At 38.0% G+C, this 19627-nt stretch overlaps 1 protein-coding gene across 1 annotated transcript in view; it reads left to right on the top strand.

Moving 5' to 3' along the window:
- Nucleotides 1-19627, top strand: part of jade2 (jade family PHD finger 2) — a 211139-nt gene that overhangs the window by 99906 nt on the left and 91606 nt on the right. Inside the window, exons 5-6 of the mRNA XM_042499142.1 lie at nt 14153-14310; nt 18751-18962. Of these exons, the coding sequence (XP_042355076.1) occupies nt 14153-14310; nt 18751-18962 (370 nt within the window). The remainder of the gene's footprint in view (nt 1-14152; nt 14311-18750; nt 18963-19627) is intronic.

The raw sequence follows: 19627 nt of genomic DNA, 5'->3' as shown, positions 1-19627 counted from the left end.
AATGTAGTGTGTCTTTGTGTGTGTGTGCAGTAGCCCGCAGAGCTTTAGAGTAGTGGTGTTAATAAGTCTGAGTCATATCCATGACAACGGGCAGACTGTACTTGCATCTGAACCACAGAACAAAATGGCAGCTCACTGTAAAACACACTGACACTGGCTTCCTGTGTACAAAGAGTCCCTGATAAACAATCCCCTTAACTCCATGAGTGATGGGAATGAGACGTTAATTTCCTTCAACTTTGACCTAACGGCCAACTTTATGGCTTCAGAAAGGCTGCATTTGACTGTGAAGTTCACAAATTCTGCTTAGACAACTACAGCTCTTCTCTACACATCCACTAAATGTTTTTTCATGTAGATTTTTTTTTTATCATATTCTCTCACTAAGTGGTATTCGACTACAGTTTTACTTATAACTGTAACCCTTTATATTGAATGTTGTTGTTTTTACATAATTAAGTACCAGTTCTTTAAAATTGTCTTTAATCAGGGAAACTTGTGTCGGGACATCAAAGTGGGCAATCAAATTCATACTCTGATTTGAAAATAATTACATTAAGGTGAAGTAATATGTGTTATTTTTGTGAAAATTAAAGGTTTGCTTCACCCAACATTTTTTAGTGGTTATTATACCATTCTTTCAAGTAGTGTTCCTAATGTGTTCAATCCCAAAAATTCATTTTTTGTCAAAGTATGTATGGTTTAGCCTCATAAAAAATGCAAAAAAATTTCTTTCCCATGTTACGCGATGCAGATTTCTGCATGATGTTGTTGCTAATTATAAACCCACACATGGCCATGGACACCTCAGTAACAAAAACAAACTAATCAATCAAGGAGGCAGCAGACCGGGAACTCCCAGTGTGCTGTGAGGTAAAATTAGTGTTTCTGTCAATGGAGTCTGGTGGCTTTGAGGAGACCATAGAGGACAAGGACAAGGACTTCAGTTCCCCGTCAGAAAGGGCTGTCTGATGAAAAGGTAAAGCGGTAAGAATAATCTTAATAGAGCGCACACTTAAACTAAAATGACTTTTTTTTAGGTGGTCCTTTTTGAGGAGGTTGACATATGTTTTTGGGGCTGCCCCGTCTGCAGCCACCAGACTCCTTTGACAGAAACACTAATTTCACCTTGCAGAACACAAGGAGTTAATAGTTTCCACTGCCACTGGTCGGTTAGTTAGTGTTATTGTGATGGTATGCCCCTTAAGTAATATTTTATAACTTTGCGTTTACTGCAACACGTTATTGGCTAAACTTCCGTCTAGCTCTTAGACGTTTTATTTTAGATCTGTTTCCATCTGCAGGGTACAGGAAATTTAACTTCTTACAGTAAAAGTAACAAAACACATAGAATAGATATAAATAAAGTTTTTAAATCAGTAGTCCTGGTTGAGTTGTTCTTGGCTGTAGGTATTTTAAGCTTTCATTCAAAGGTTAAAATAATAAATCATACCATAAACAGCAAAAAGGGTCACATGATTTTAAGCCATATCTTTATTTTTTTTAACTCAATTGTGCATTCCTTACACAGACGCAGACTTGACAGTGATATTTCTGGTTGTGATGGACAGATATTTTAAAACATGCAAAAAAAAACACAACGAGTAGGAGATGGAGAAAGAGTGAGTGGCATTGACATACAGAGAGGGGGGGACCTATAACGAAGCCGCATTTTTCATTCATGAGCTCCTACTAAAAATGGAAATTTTCTGGATTGCCATTTTTAAAAAAAAATGTTCTCTCCATCTTTGGTGCTCAGTGCTCATTACTGTGGAGCTTCTACACTGCATCTCTCAGAGATCAACTGTCAGTCAAACAGTGTGGGCAGCTCTCTAACATCCCCTCCTTGGTGTTTCTGTTGGAAAGTTGGAATAGATACCTATACTAACTATTATGTTTTTTTTTTTCTTTTTAATCCCCCAAGTAAACTTCTTTTCCTGCTACAAGAAAACTTACTTTGAGTATATTTTAGGTATTACAGTTTTTCAAATTTCCAACAGATATTCTGTCTTCTGCTGCCACTTGTTTGCCGTTTTTTTCCCCTCAATCGTGCTATTATTCATGTTTCATTTAATGTAATCATCTGATTTGATACGTTTTATTGAGTGTTTGTAAAGTTAAATAGAGGTTTAGATCGATGCAAGACACATGCAATGGGATAGTCATGCTCTAAAGATGATGCTTCACATTTTCTGTATTTGTCTGTATTTCTGTGTGTGTGTATGTTTGTTTGTGTGGTACTCTATCCGATTGCTATTAAACACAGAAACACGGGTGAGTCATCTCTGAAAGGTCACTGTGCAAATGATGTTTGTGTCTTTCGGGAGATGATTGATTTCATTGACATGAATATGACATTAAGATGACTCACCGCTCTCAAGGATCACGGTACAATCATTTCTGTGTGCATGCGTGTGTGTGTGTGATTGTGTGTGTGTTTGAGATATAGTTACATCATTTATTTCACATAAATATAACAAAGATGACTCCCTGTGTGTTTTCTCCACATAAATATGACATGAAGATGACTCACTTCTCCAAAGCAACACTAACAATCCAATTTTGTGTGTGTGTGTGTGTCTGCGTGGGCATCAACAATTTATTAACATCTGTCTGGTTCTGTGTGCCCTCCCACTGTGTGTAAGTGTCAGTTTTGAGGACACAGACGACTCTGGGTTGAAGGGAAAAGTAAACAAGCTACCATCACTGCTGTGGCATTTTATGTTATTTATTTAATTTATTTATTATTTCATTAAATTATATATTTTATCTAATTACAAAGCAAGAAGTAATTGGATGGCAAGGCTGTTCATTTATTATGTTAAGATAGCAAGTATTGCAGACAGGGGTTACAGAGCAGTTTCACATCCAAAGTTGAGGTTGGACCAAAAAATAAAAATAAATCCCTAAAAGTATGTCATAACCAATTTCATACTGTGTTTTTAGAGCCTGAATAATTTCCACATTCACTCAGGCTACCTGTCTATTTGTGGAAGTAATTTTTTCTAACATGACTTAAACAGACTGCTATAATCACTCAAATCACCTGACTCTACAGCACCACTCAGCTCTGAATGGTACTTTATTGCCTTTTGTGAGCTCATATTTTTAATTTTCTGACTGCAACTTCACTGTTTTGGTTCAATCACTGCTCTCATAGAGTAATTTTGAAAAGCAGCAGGCAGCTGTTTTTGCAGAAAAAGCTGATAAAACAAAACATGTGACTCACAAAAGTGTAAAAAGCATAAATTGCATGCAACCTGATCTTTTAAATTCTGATTTGGGCCATGTACATATGTTGTCCTAAGTCAAATACTGGTCATATTCTTTTGCAATGCAACCTTAGTCAACTAGAGCTGCAACAGTCAGTTGATTAGTAGTCAACTATTAAACTAATCATCAACTCATTTGATTTATTAATCAGTTTGAGGGATTTTTTTCAGAAAGCAAAGTCAATATTTTATGATTTCTTTTCTGGTGTATAACAGTAAACTGTCACTGTCGGCATTTTCCGACAGACCAAACACCTAGATATTAATCTAAAAATAAATCAACATAATTTGTTATTAATTGCAGCCCTTTTCTAAACAGTCAAATTTATAGAAAGTTAGTAAGTAACTAGAGAATATAATAGTGCATGTAGCAGCTAAAGAGACAGCTGGTGGAGACCAAAAACAAAGCTTGAAGGAGATTGAATATTGGACTTAGATTCCTGTCAGCTGGCAGATTAGTCTATATTAAACTTTAGGTATCTCTTTGCATATGCAGACAGTCATACATCCACTTTTTTCTCCATACTGTATCACCCATCTCTGTGACATGGGATGCCAAGATGGACGGACAGATATGAAAACCTGCAGGCAAAAATATTTAATTCTCACAAATCCTACACACATACACACGCACCACACAGGGTTGCCCCTGGACCCTGGGGTGGGTAACCCTGTGCCCTGCTGGATGCTGGCCTGGATCCTGCTTCAGTCTGCATGCTGATATGGGATTGTATTTTAGAGTAGGGGGTTTGTGCGGGTTGCCCAAGGATAAGGGGCTGTTGGCACTACACACTGTCTCACACACACACACACACACACACACACACACACACACACACACACAGTCTGGTGTGAAAACTCAGGGAAGAAAGAGAGGGATTACAGGGAAGAAAAGGGAATAGCCGGTTTTCTCAGCCGTACTGTGACAGTGAGGTATTTCAAGAATGAGAGATTATTTCAAACACACAAGCGCACACACACACACACACACACACACACACACACACAGTGTGTACACTACAGGGAAGTGATTGTTTGCATCAGACAAGAATGGTATGTCTGAACAAGTGGCTTAATCTTGCATGCAGAGTAACACCCTTATCGTCAAGTTTTTTGCAGCAAAAGTAAAAGAAACTTCTCCTTCTGTGATGTTGCAGACACGTAGTCCGCTGGCTGCAGTGCTGTTATCGTGCAGATAATGTGCACTGCAGCTTTGGAAGCTGCTTTTACATTCACTTAACATGTTTAAAGGGATATTGTATCGCATTGGGGGAATTCAAAAGAAGAGAGGAGCTTGTTGAAAGAATTTAAAGTCTTGACTTTAAATGAACTGAACTTGACATCTACTTTTGGAATTAAAATTGACTAGAGGAGAAGCATCTTTCTGTATCCTCTCTCTTCTGTTCCTTCTCATTTTATTACTTCCTGCACCAGCTGTATTTTAAACCCCTCTTCTCCTTTTTCACAGCTTTCTCCATCCTAAGCTTCCTTTCTTGCTTTGCTCAGGCATGAGTTTCTTAATTGATTTGTATCAGTATATCATTCCTTCTTTCCTCTTGGAGTACCCTCCTTCCCTTTTATAGCTGATTGATAAATCATTCCTATGCTGAAATCGTGATGTCATAGAGTGCAACATTCACTTTCCGGTCAATCAATCCAACTAGTTAAAAAATACAGACTTTTAATTACAGATGGGACCAAGTCATTGTCTTGCAAATCACAAGGAAGTCTGAAGTCTTGGCAGTAAAGTCCCTAGTCAAGATAAGCAAGTCCCAAGTCAAGTTGCAGTTCAAGACTAGTAAGTCCTAGGTTCTTAAATTTGAGTTTTGAGTACTAAACATGTCATAATCCGCTCTTTACCAAATGCCATTTTGCCAGCAGAGTTATAATATATTAAATTCACCAAAAAAAAACCCAAAACATGAACACTTTTTCTTCTTTCCTGCAGCTTGACTGGATGCTGTCGAGTTGGTTCAAACAAAGTGGATTGGGGGAATTAAGTGTTGACTTGCCGGAAATGAACAGCGAGCATGTTAGGTGAATCAGGAAATAAAGAGAAATCAATTGATTTGTGGTACTCATATAACCTACTTTCTATCTTTGGTCTTGTAGTAAGGTATCAAATGTCTTCAAGTCACAAGCATCCAAGTCCAAGTAAAGTCATGAGTCAATAATGTTAAAGTCCAGGTTGAGTTACAGGTCTTTCTTGATATTGTCAAGTTGAGTCTCAGATCATGAAAGACTCTGGATTGAAAGACTCTAAATTGTGTCCAACTGGTGTTCTTCAGCCTGCCGTCTGACCTGCAACAGCAGTGAGGTTTTTTTTCTCACATCCCCACCTGATTGCAACTGATTGGGCTGATTGAATCCACTTTTCTCAATTTGTAAAAACTCTTTTATCCCCCCCAAAATTGCGACATGCTGCTCTGATTAGGTTTTGCAAAGCGAACGTATAATAGGATGTGATTCATTAATTAATCACCTGCTGAGATGAATCAGAATGAACGATCAACTTCTTTATTAAATACATTGGCTTTGCTGTAAGATTTTAGCGCCACTGCTCGTTCTCCCTGAAGCTTAATAAGCCTGTTATGATATATCACGGAAATTTAATAATTTAGTCTGACTCTCCTCACCATAAAACAGTGTAGGAAACCCTGAACCTTCAAGTGCTGTGATTTTAATTATAGCTCAGATTATTAACAAAGCTGTCTTTACATGTTGTGAGGAGGTGAAAGTTTCCGCAGGCAATTGTCAATATTACCAGCTGACAGCTGTTGCTGGTAAATTTAATCAGCTGTAGCTAATTAAGACTATTTCTGCAAGTTGATTTAAAAAAAAAAAAAAAACAGGCTTGAATTTGGCAGCTAGCAAAGTACAGTAGTTGTCAGTTGTAAATAAAGCATAATGCCAGATGTTTACAGCAGTCAGCATCTCTCAGTTGAAGTTTGAAGCTTTTATTCTTTCTTTTAGATCATTTCATTTCTTCCATCCTACATTTCTTTCCTGTAATCCCTCATTTTCCTCCCCAAATCATGTCTTTCTTTATTTCTCTGTCATCCGTGCCCTCCTCCCTCCCCCTTTTTTCCCTTTTAGCCTCATATACATTTACAGCATCGTTCAGAAGGACTTCCTGCTCCTCATGAGTGATCTGTCAGTAGTTGATGTCTGTGTAAACTAGATGTGTCCTGTGTGGGCAGAGAGTCAGACTGAGAGCTGAGCTCCGCCGCTGTCGCTCTGCCCACACTGGAAATGTCTTATGTAAACACCATCCACTTCATCCCTCCTTGAGAGGAGATTATTATTGACGTTTTATGAAAAGGAGGAAAGTGAGATTCACACAGTGGTGAGGAACATATGGCAGTGCGGAAAGTAAAGAGGTTGGCTGACTTTTTCCCTTACCTTCTATTTTTTTCAGTTTTGATCTGTTTAGCTTTCTCTGCTCCTTTTGCTTGCTTTGTCCTTTCATTGTCAGTTTCACTCAAAAGCAGGGCAATATGTCCTTTGTTACCAGTTTGGTACGTACACCCAGCTAAAACTAACGCAGTCAGAAACAGTCCTTCAATAAAACTTCATGAAAGTTTTTATCTTTGGTTTTGTTTTAAATGTGCTGATTCAACTCTATGATCATTTTTGAGGCTGTAGTTTGTGTTGCTGTTGAGTTAAATTGTGTGATACATAGAAGTGTTTGCTAATATTTAGTCTATTCTTATTGATATTAATGAGACGGACAAAATATTGGAAATACTTCTCAGTATTACCCGAAATATTGGAGACAATACCAGTATAAATATTTGTTATTATATATTTATTTATTTATTTTATTACTTCTCTGCTAAATGACAGTCAAAGAGAACCAAAATGCAAACCTGATTTTCCTGCCATAAAGTGTTTTATTATAAATATTAACTTATGAATGACAATGTTTATTTACAGATTTTGCAGCTAGTATAAATTGCTGCAAATATTTGGACATTAACTGAGCTGAGTCATAGTGCAGTATGCTTATAGTATTTCCTTTAAATTGACAAATTAAGAAAGACTAAAAGCTGTAATGTAATTTAGGTAATTATATTATGTCCTATATCTGTCTAAGCCTCATTTGCATATAGTAAGAAAAAGTTTAAAAGCCACATTTTTTGTTTGTGTTTCTCCTGAAACTTTTTTTAAAATGTTTTTCACTGTTTCATCACTTCTAAAAATGCATTGTCAGCCAGTCTCTTACTATCACTATCCTGATTCTTATTTTAAGAAGCTGCAAATTATATTCAGATATAAAATAAGCCTGAAAGTCTTGAAGTAAAAATGGAAGTAAAGAGAGTTTAAGCAATGGAGACTGTACAACATCTGTCTCTGTAGACGCATTTCATTGTCTTATTGCAAATCTTTGGTCTGAACTGGGTTTATGTCAGACAAAATCTTGGCATATTCCACTGAAGCAAAAGTGCAAGAATTATTTGCATCAGTTCTGTGTCTCAAACTTTCATTCAAGCAGTCACAAACATATAAATCACTCCCTGCCCGTGCTCATATAACATCCCATTCAGCAGTGTTCTGCCACAAGATATACTTTACAGTTCCCACTCTTCTGCTCCCCAGAGGCACATCCCGCGTAGTAAACCAGAGACACTTCTCCTCAGGGCCTCAGAGCTAGAGGAGGGATGGAGGGGGGACTTTGGTGTTTTATTGTTTTAAGAATCAGAGCCCCACAGTGTGTAGTTCCCCCTGATAAATATTTCATGGGACGCACCATTAAGATCAAAGGAAACTCAGCTGTCGTATTGTTATGATTCCAACGAGGGAACATCCAAATATTCCCACTGCGCTGCTCTCCTCATTAGGACTCCTCAGAAGTGATTTTGAAGTTTTCTTTATTGTTATTGTTATTATTACTATCATCATTATTATCATTAGCTAAAATATTCATACTATATCAATTAACTGGTTTTAAAAAAGGGGAAAACTCAGTGACCTCGGTGATTAAAAAGCTGTATAAATTAGAAATCTTTGATCACAAAATTAGACACACTTTACTCCTAATATTTTATCTACCTCAGTGTGCATTTAGGATACCTTCTACTAGGGGTTTCGCCGTGTGCAAAAGTCACATAAAAGAATATGCTTCTTCTCGTTTATTTTGACAGACAGCAGTGCAAGTGTCAAAGACAGATAAAATCCTCTTGCTGGGGAAAATAAAAAGGAACATTTCCAACACATTTATCCATTTTCCCAAAAGGAAACAAGTTAAAATAGGCTATTAAACTGAAAAGCATCTCTAATGCTATAAATCTGAAAATACAAAATAAATATATTAAGAAAAAAAGTAGTTTAAAAAAAACCTGTTCAACTTTTGTATCTTTCGCTTGAAAGCAGAAGTAAAGAGTTAGGCTTCGGTTTCTTATCTCGTCTTCTCGGTGATCAGCACATGTGGGTGCTGCTGTTGAATGTGGAGTAACATGTTTAATGTGTTTCCATTCACGTCCCCAAAAACGATGGAGCAACACTGACAACACTGTTGCTGCTGTAGCTGACAGCTAACTTGCAGGCATGTCTTTTAGCTTTGCCGATTTATTTGCGCTCGGCAATTTACTTGTGTTAAGCTCAGCCCCTGTTGCCAAAGGTGTGCACCTAAAAGTTTACAAACTTCAGTGTACATGCCATGTTTTCAGCGTCAACTGCATGCGCACAACCATGACCCTGGACTGTGACGGCTAGGTACAAATACACAAACCATTACAGTTCTACCATCTACTGTGCTTCCTTTTCCTCTTGAAAAATCTTAATTAAAAGTCTGCAGTTATAATTGAATTTTCTAGTTTTTACGTCTTATTTTACAATATTTCTCAACTCAGACATGGAAAACCACTTCTCTTCTCTAAGAAAGCATTGCGGACAATCAAACAACAGGGACGACAGTAAGATAAGTATTTATCCTTCTAAAAAAAAGTATGATGATGTTGTATTTCATAAATATTTTACAAAATGCCTTGTGGAAGTTCATTAATCTAAAAGAACATCTGAAGTGAGAAGCATGCCCCATTCAGATTGATGCTTTTTAAGCTTGTAAAGGTCAGTGCTGTGAAATCAGATACAGATACTGACATTGTATGTGCATCACATGACAGTTAGGGAAGTCAAGAAAAGCTTTGGCTCATATACATTTCCCAGAATTGGTCAGAACATCCATAAAAAGACAGAAAATCTATTGACAGTCTGGTAGAGAGCTGTAATTGTCTTCAATGTTGACAAATTACTCTGCACTTTATCTTATACTTTACTTATCTCTTTGCCTTTGTAATCATGACAAAAACCTGGACAAACAGGATGCCTTATGCACATGGTTTTGTTTACCTACATTATGTAAGGTGTGTGTGTGTGTGTGTGTGTGTGTGTGTGTGTGTGTGTGTGTGTGTGTGTGTTTGTGATACATGATACTTAGCGGTGGAAGAACACATTGTACTCTGACCCCCATTGAGTCACATCCTGTTAGATGTGATGACTTGACATTATTATGAGGCGATGCTTTCCTTTCATGTCTCACTTCATGTTTTGTGTCCTCTACCTCTGACATAAGAAACTGGAAGCTCAACTTAAATGTCACCACGTGAGTCATCAAGAGATGATTCTTAGGCATTTGACAGGTACGGTAGAAACAAGCACTAAATTTACCCTTTATGATCATTATGTCCCTTTTAAAACTCTTTGAATGGTTGTTTGAATTGACATCAGTTGAACGGGGCAGGCTTCAGATTAGGTTTGTATTTTTGCTTTAAATTTACCTTCACTTTTGGTAAAGATATCACTACTCAGAGTCTAAGTGTTGGCTGTGTTCCCCCTGTCTTTTTCTTTCTGTCTAATTTTCTTTCACATTTTCACTTCTTTCTTTCTTTTTCTTTTTACATCTCCATATTGCTAGAACAAATCAACACTACCAGTCATAGCTAGAAACCCCACAAACACCAGTAAAAGTCATAAAAGGTAATGTAATAAAAATAAACAAACCTTTTAATGTCATAAACTCCAACAACATTATCTGATAACATCTCAGTGTGTGACACTACTGACTGGTTATTACATTATTGACTCAGAAGTCAGTTTTTGCCTGGCTTTACTCTGTATTTTTCCTACTATCAGCAAACCCCACAAGAACACCAAAACAAGCAAGTTTAGTTTAGTCTATTCCTCTGTGCTACAGACCTCCAAAAACTACAAAAACACACAGGTGAGCCACACCCTTTCATTAAAAGTTTCTTCTGTTTTTGATCATCATCAGAGCGGCAAACATGTTTCAATCTGCATGTTTAAGAGTCCCCAACAAGTGAATCCACATCGATAACTTTAACAATAACTACAAATATATTGTTTTGCAAGGTCACAACTCTGCAGGCAAATGTCACAACATTTGCTTCACTGGTGGCTCGCACACGTATTATTTTTAACTGGAAGTCAAATGGTGAAGGAAGGGGCTCTTTCTTTTGCCTTTACAAAAACACTGATATAACGTATGTAAAGCCCTCAAGTACTTTGTTTTAACCTGAAGACTTTTCATAGACCTCATTATAGACTTTCCCTATAGGTTGTAACCACAGTATTAAAACAGATGTACGGACAAAACCTTTTTTTTTTACACTTGAATTCCATGGTTACAATGTTTACCTGTTTTCTATAATGTGAAAAAATTATAATATCTTAAAAAATTGCTCTAACCCAAATTAATTTTGTCCCCACAATTTTGCTGTGATCACTTACAGACTGGTTTGATGAGTGTAAAAAAACACTCGCAGTCTGTATTAATCCATCTGAATTTACAGGCGCTGCTGTTCTTTGAACATTGTCATTCATCAGCATGGACACTCATATCGTTTTTGTTGTAGTGTCGACTGCCCTTTATTCTTGCTTAAATAACATTTCCTAAAAATTGCAGTTTTTAGCCTGTAAAAAAAAAAAAACTTAATCTTTGTCCCTTGTTTTTAGAGATTCACGTCTTCAGTGAGAGCTAATGGGCTTGGGGCTGTTGGCAGTTGGAAAGTATTTGAGAGAACACGCTGTTGGTTTTGGTCTTTTCAGGGGGTTTGTTGATAATAACAAACTATAGAATAACACCAGGCCTTTCCTTTGATAATGCAATAACACCACCCAACAATGCAATAAGACACTGAAGTAGCTTTTAACGTTACATAACAGAAACAACCAGCCCAGTGTTTCCAGTATGAAACCTATTCTCCCTTTGTATGTGTGTCTTTGTCTCCTTCTTTTCTCCCCTAACTCCCCTGACAGTCTACTGGCCAGGCCTGTTTGCCCAGTATCAGATATCAGCCTGATACCAGGCCAAGACAAGGTTCATTTTTTTCTTTTTGTCCTCACAGAAAGATAGTAGAATTTGTATTTCTTAATGATTACACATTTGTCTCTATTGATCCTGCACTGGTGGTCAAAATTGGCAAACAGAAATAGATCAGATCAGTGCTTTTTATTAGATTAATGGATGCAGTATCAAAAGGGAAAAAATCACTGATACTGTTATTATTTGGGTAGTGACATTGATTGATCAGGAAATACAAGCTACAGAAAAATTCGGCCAGAGAAGTTCATGTACTGTATATGCAGGGCAACATTTTGTGTGTCCACAGAGAGATTTGCATGTTTTTACTATCAGAAAAGCATCTAAGGAAGAAGAGTTGGAAGGTGGAAGTGAAAGAAAAATGGATGTGAATTAAGAAGAGACAAAGAAGTAGGAGCAATGGGATAATGTAAGAAGACGATGAATGTGAAAGAACAGTGTGAAAAGGAATTTGGAAATAAATGGCGAGGAGACAAATGAGGAAGGATAAGAAAAGGATGCAAATGTAAGGAGGAATAAGTATTGTTGGAATTAAAAATGAATGTTACCATCTCGTTGTAGACAATTAGATGTTTCATTGTGTAATATTCTCTAATTGCTCCAATTTACATATTTTATAGTATAATAGAATAACTCCCACTCTGATTTTATTTCAGTGACAGTCCAAATTGACAGTTAAAATTATTTATTTGATTGGTTTTGTTATTTTCATTTCATATCCTAACTGCGTTGTCAACACACATGAGATGCCATTCTAGTGAAGATTAGTGAATTAAATTGTGGCAGCTGTTGTGATGTCGACGGCAGTGGTGGTGATGATAATGGGAAGGATAATGATAATGATGAGGATGATGATCACAGTGCTGCTTGATGTGAGGGCGACGGCGGTGACGGAGGATGATGATAATAACTGAAGCGGTATGATAATGAGGCCATTGAAGACAGCGAGCTAAACAGAGAGCTAAAGGTTGTTTTGTTTTGTTGTTTTGATCACTGACGCACTTCACCTTTTCACACAAAGGTCACGGCTCTGCCAAGCGAGCGTGTGAATCATTGGTGTGTGTGTGTGTCTTTTACGATGCAAAACACAGAGCTGTTGTGGAGAAATGGTGTGTGAGTGTGTTTCTCTCTGATTACTCGGGTGTGGTGTCTGCCTGCCCGATGCCGTGTGTGTGTTTTGTGGGTGGATGCTGTATTTTGTGCATCTCTATTTGTATCTATCAGCTCTTTGAGCATCCAGATGTTTTACATTGGCCCGTGTGTGAGTTTGTGTGTGTGTGTGTGGACAAGTGTGTGTGAGCATGTTTGAGTCTTTATTGGCTCCCAGTGGGTCGAGCAGAGTTCCTGACCCCATTTCCTGCTGTTGTTGACAGAGAGACATTCAGACCCGAGGCTCCAGGGACCAGACACTGCCTGGAGGATCTCCCTGTCACTGCTGCCTTAAACCACTTGATTTGTCATTGTTTCAATTGCCTTTTTTTTCTTGACTTTTTTGGCATCCGTCAAACACTGATTCAGTCATTCTGGACCATGAGGTCAGGACATGACTGTAAGGGAGAGCCCCAGACATGAGAAGGGCGTCCCGATAAATCCTGTTGTCATGAGAACTGCTGGATTTTGTTGTTTGTCACAGAGCATGTACAGAATATACAGGGTTTTAAAGGGACCACAGTTGTGTATGTGCAGTTGACAAGATTTCATAAACTCTCAAGGGCGGAGAAAGATGACTTGTATGGATAACTTTTATTATGGTAATCCAGTGTAATATTCTGTCTGACATCCAGAGTTTAACATGTAACATTGGTCTCATATTAAGGGCTCCAACATGGATTGAAGAAATTATTTAATAATGGTTGCGACTCTAGTGCTTGTTCTGTGCTAATGTTGCTTGATCTCAGTGCAGCATTTGACACAGTTGACCATTCCTTCTTTATAGACAGACTAAAACGCTGGGTGGGTATTACTGGAACTGCTCGGGACTGGTTTTCCTCATACAGAGCTGGCAGGACATATTTTGTTTCTGTAGGAGAAATTTCTTCAAGAAACTGCTCAGTCCATACATGGAATACCACAAGGGTCAGTTTTGGGACCTGCTCTGTTCACCCTGTATATGCTGCCCCTGGGACTGATAATACGTAATCGCAACATGTCTTTGCATAACTGCAGCATTTCAGTCTCGTCCATGTTCTTTAAATATGGCAGAACTGACAATAGAGTTGACTTTGAAAACTATTAAAATTCAAAGCCTCTTTCTTCACTTTTCTGATGGATGCAGCGCTAAATGTTGTTAATGCGGCATTAAAGCATTAACATTCTTGTATCAGGACAAGTGTGAACAGTGTGCTTATACATGAGCTTTCAAGTGCCAGCCACCACATCACTCCATGTTATGGCTTAATTAATTTGTCAGTCAACAGTTGGAATCAATAACCATCAACATGTTCAATATTAGTCTTATTTACTTTCATTTTGTGGCATTTTAAGGCTTTTCAAGGACCATATGATAAACTCTCTGCGTGTATCTTTGTGTTTGTTCCAGGTTGCTGCCGACTGAGGCGACAGGCAGTATTTCCAACAACAGGCAGGAGAGGGAGAGCAGCGCACAGCCTCCTCCCACCCAGCGTTACACCTGCTATGACCTGGATGACCTGGATGTTGCCTGGCTGGAGCTGGTCAACCATGAGTTCAGACAGATGGGTGAGTGCAAACTGACTCCTAATTTGATAAATGATAGCCAGGAAACACTTTGACACTGAACGGAAAAAAAGATTTTCCAATACACAACATAGTTCTAAGTGCTGAAATATAATACAGAAAAAAAGAGAGAAGTTTCTGCTATAACTCAAGGTGACACAGTTATACATATACAGACAATTATTTGGGGGAATAAACATTCCTTTAAAGGGCATATCCATATCTCAAGTGAAAATGCAATTCACAATATCCAAATTCCTGCTTTAAATTGCTTAGTTTTTCTCTTTCAACAGTTCAAAATCCAAATATATTATATTTACAAGAATATGAAACAGAGAAAATAAGCTAATCTAAACATTTTCTGAGCTAAAACAAGCAATGTTTGCATTTTTTCCTGATAAATGACTTTAAAAATGAACTGATTGTGAGAGTTCTTTTAAATTTTCTGTCAGTTGACTTATTGATAAACTAAAAAGTTGCTTCATCACTGTTAAGTTGGGATAATACATAACCAGCTGTATAAAAAAAGTGGACCAGTAAGAAAACCTGCCCCTTCACAATCACATGAACTTTTATTTGATATGTTCCACCAAAAACCAACTTGTAAAACTGTTTATCTGTTGTTAGAAGTTAAAAATTCAACCCCAAGTATCATTTTAAAAAGTCTTAAATGGTATCAAAATCTGGTTTCTGAAATCTGTCTTTCCTCTGGTTATTCCCTCCTCTCTTCCCTTAGCATCACCTGCGTCCTCTGTCTTCTCTGTTTCTCTTCTTCTACAGTTACTATCACTTTCCTGCTCCTCTGCCGTGCTTTTTCCTCCATTTTGCCATGGTGACAACTGCTGACCCCGAGCATCTCTCCCATCTCCACCATTTTATTTGATATCTGATCGGCTCCTTTCAGATAAAGCGTCGTAATTGTGTTTATAAATCCCCGCTGGGGTTTCAGGCCTTTATTTCTGGGACATATTCTCCTTAATTCAAACACACACACGCGTGTGCACGCACGTACGCACGCGCACACACACACACACACACACACACACACACACACACACACACAGGCTCTTGCTGGAGCAGAGGCGGGTTGTTTCTCATAACCTTCAATGCTAGACCAAACAAACAGACGTTTGATTGGTTCTGCTGGGCGAGACTCTATGGCTCTCGACTTGTCATGGGATGATTCAGCATTTTCTATCTCAGTCCTCCACTTAATGTGTACATGCGTACAATTGTGTGTCAGTAGTAATACAGAAAACACTTGGTTTGGGACACCAGGCTTCATGGCATTATAATGGATTCATAAACTATGTTGATTGGGATTATCAAAGTACATGAAGGCACAGAATGAAGGGGTAATGGGCAGAAATAAAGTAATGGGAAATACTGAAATGTGAAGGAAACAGTTCAGTCTATGTGTCTGTCTTGAGTGTGTGTGTTTGGCACTTTTGGCTGTGCTGCTTCAAACCATTTTGCTTTGATTTACGTTATTATTCAGTCTCGACATTCAGCAATGATTCCGCGACATCAGGACATCTGCAGGTCCTTTAAAAGTCTCAAAATGTCCTTAATTTAATACATTTCAGGCCTTAAAAGTCATAAAAGGTTCCTAAATTTAAATTTGTGAGGTCTTAGTTGCCACAAACATTTTGTCTAGTTTAATTAATCAATTTTAAATTCCTTTCTCCTTTTCCATATTTATGATGTTACAAATCGACTACTGAATCTAAAACTGGCTTTGTACTTTATACTTGCACTTACCTGTAGAAAAAATGTAGGTTAATTTTAACTCAGTCCATCAACCATATTCCTACATGAAACCTACCTCTGCACAAGACCACATACACTATATTTTACTTGTGTTTTTTCTTACCTGCAATGCTGTAGAAAGAAAAAGATTATTCGTCCACAAGCCAGTCTTAAATTTGGTTTGATCTGAAAAATGTCTTAAAAAGGATTAAATTAAAGTGTCTGATACCTGTAGACAACCTTGACATGAATCAGCTTCTGCTGCTGTTGCCAGACATAGCAGATACTTCATCAGCTGCATTGAAAAAAAAAAAAAAAAAAGAGAGAAAAGAAAGTGAAAAGTGTTAGGTCTGCGGATGAAATACAAGCCGTGCTTGCTGTTGGAGCAAGAGGACCTTGCAGGGTGACTTGGCTGGTGCAACAAGAAATGAGAAGGTCTGGCAGGACATTGCTAACAAGCTGGAGAGGATTGGCATACATTAATGCAACGCTGAGACAAATCTAAAAACTCATACAACAGTACAAGGAAGTTTGTGATCACAATAACGCTGAGCAAACAGAAAAATGTTCTTTTCATTCACAAACACAAGCGCATAATCAGTTTAAAAACACACTTTTCGAGCAGGTAGTACTGTTATATCAAAACAAATCCTTGCTACGCTGGGCTGATGTGCAGAGTCAAATGTGTATTGAAAAGCGCTACTGGACGCTATGTTGCTTTCAGACAGATAAGAGCAGTCAGGACCACATACACCCAATGATAAATGTGCACCTGCATGTGCACACAGCGGTCATATGTACAAGCACAGAAACATACGCACAGAAGATAAATAATAAGCAAATACACTGAAAGTACACACACACACTCACACACTCGTGTGTGATTGGTAGTGTTGTTTCTTCCCCGCCTGTGTGTGTCCAGCTCATGATGTAAATGTCACAGCAGGTTAATATCTAACTCTACTTCCCTTTTCTCTTCTGCTTCAAAAGCCGCTTCTAAATCCACAATATCTACAGTCACGCAGTTCCTTTTTACTTCTTTATTCATGCCAAAGCTTTTGTTAATGTCCAAATTCAAGACCAATATATGAAAAAAAAAAATAATAAAAGTAAAGTTAAAAAAAAATAAAGTTGATCTGTTTTCAACATCAGCAGCAGGTGCTCACTTTCATATTGAGGTTTATGTTACATCATTTGAAAGTGTAACAGTGTTTTGTTTGGATTTGTGTCTTAGCTTTACATCTACAGCTCAAGTTGTAAATCAACCCTGTTGGTAACAAGATGCTCAAGAACCACGAAATAAAGTAGTTGTTTTTTTAAATGTATTTTATTTTTGGATGGAAAAGGTTTGAGTTACATAAATAATAGTGACAGGATGCTCAGCCAAAAAAGACCCAGCTGAATTCTGATCCATCAACTGAATCAATAAAAAATCTTTAAATACAGATTTTAGGACAGCAGAAGTTTCTTTATTGCGTGTTGGAGAATTTGGGAGAGGCAACAAGAGGCAATGCTGAATCTAGAGATGATAACCCACTCAATGATTTCTATGTAAATACAAAATTCAGACATTGTGGCTGTGAAAGATTTACTCGACTCTACAGATTGTAACTTGATTTGTGTTGGCATGTTCTTCATTCACAGACTGTAATCAGGATTTGTGCCATATTACATTTTTCAAGTATTATCATCTAAAATGTTTTGCTCTGCTTTTCAAAAGTTATCCAAATAATCATCTTTATTTCTGGAAAAAATGATACTTTTTCATACTAGATTTAATGCGTTGCCGTTACCCATTTTGTATAATCATTGTAATTTTGTTGCATTTAATGAGATAATAATATTCCACATCTGTTTGCCACCATCCTGGAAACCAGACTGTTTACTTTCCTGGTACCTCAAATACTTTATATTTTATGAGGAAGAAAGCTTGCATTTGCCAGTTAAATCAGTTTTCATCAACTATTAAGCAGCCTTAGAGCAAGGCATTACTTTGAGATGCAAATGGAGCAGGAATACTAATGCCGACACGTATTGGCACAGTGAACTGAGCTGTCGGCAAGAAGGGCTTAATGACAAATCTCGTTGTTTTTGGCTTTGATAGCGAATGGGCTTGTAGCGATGGAGCACATGTAGCGTCTCTCTGCTTCTCCCTGGTTAGCAAATAGTTAACTGCAGCTCCGCAAACTCCCACATCCTGCAGCTAATTTTCTGCACATTTCATCCAAAGCTGGCCCAGGGAAAACAGAAAGTGACCTGTGCGAGGTGCACATGTGAAGGAAAGCTGTGAGCATTTCCAATTAAAGTGTGAGACAACGTGTTTTGGCCAAAAATAACTGGGATTTGGTAAATTGGCTCACTCATTTTAAGCTTTCTATGAGCAGCTTCCCGTTACTGTTATCCTTCTTGATAACAAGAAGTAAAAGAAGCCTCCGAGCATTGACCCTGTTACTGCACTCTTAGTTTTAATTGCTCTGTACAGGCTCAGTATTCTCTCAAATATTCATCGCTCCCATCTGCTTTCAACACTTTTTTTTTTTAAATTTATTTTCAACAGTAGAGAAGATCTGCATTAAAATATCCTCCCCATCCCAATCTTTCCTTGCTTACCACAGTTGGATGATTGGTTTTGATCTTCTGGTTGAGGATGAACGAAACCTAATCAAGTTGTCCTTGCTGCCTTCTCGCCACCAGCATTACCAGAGCTGGACGAGCTGACGATGGAGTGTGTCCTGGTCGAGCTGGAAAGTGTGTGTGAGGAGAAGATGCGGCAGGCCATCGAGACGGAGGAAGGTCTGGGCATCGAGTATGATGAAGACGTGGTGTGTGATGTCTGCCGCTCGCCAGAGGGAGAGGACGGCAACGAGATGGTCTTCTGTGACAAGTGCAATGTCTGCGTTCATCAGGTCAGAAATTAGGGGTTAAGAGACTCTGTTGAAGAATATGTGTTTGTGCATGTATTTTTAAGTTTTTCTTTTGGCTTTTTAAAAACTTTTTCACACATTAAGAAAGTCACTCTGAGGAAAAAAAAACTGCTGAAAGCATAAATACAAAATCAAGGTTGTTCAAAGACAAGGTTTTGTTTTCCTCACAGCAGCTCCACATAATTTTTCCCCCTCAGACTTCATTTATCAGCTGCATGAAAGTACACGTATTGTAGCAATTTCACAAATGCTTCCTGTGACAACCTGAGGCTTGAGGATACTGCTGCTGTGTTTGTTACACAGTGACATAGTGTTAATTGTTCTGTCGGCCCCGTTGGCATTTACACACCTTCAGTGTCATCAGACTGCCCCTGTTTACCTGCTGTTATGACACTGGATGGAAATAGTTGCCTCCAACTGCAGACCAAATCTCATGTTGGTCTCTCACCTAAAAGTGGACTAATTTAGAGACAGAAGGATGACGAGATCATCCCAGTCTCAAAATTTGGAAATCTTTCATGTCTTTCATGCACTAGGATGTTTTTTGTTTTTTTTGACAATTACTGAGTTTATTTAAGGATCAGCTCAAAGGGGCAATGTGTAATGCCTGGCTAGATGCTCCAAATTTATGGGTGGCAGTAATTTAC

This window comes from Plectropomus leopardus, chromosome 13 (assembly GCF_008729295.1).
Source record: "Plectropomus leopardus isolate mb chromosome 13, YSFRI_Pleo_2.0, whole genome shotgun sequence".
NCBI lineage: Eukaryota > Metazoa > Chordata > Actinopteri > Perciformes > Serranidae > Plectropomus > Plectropomus leopardus.
This window is presented reverse-complemented; position numbering and strand designations above follow the sequence as displayed.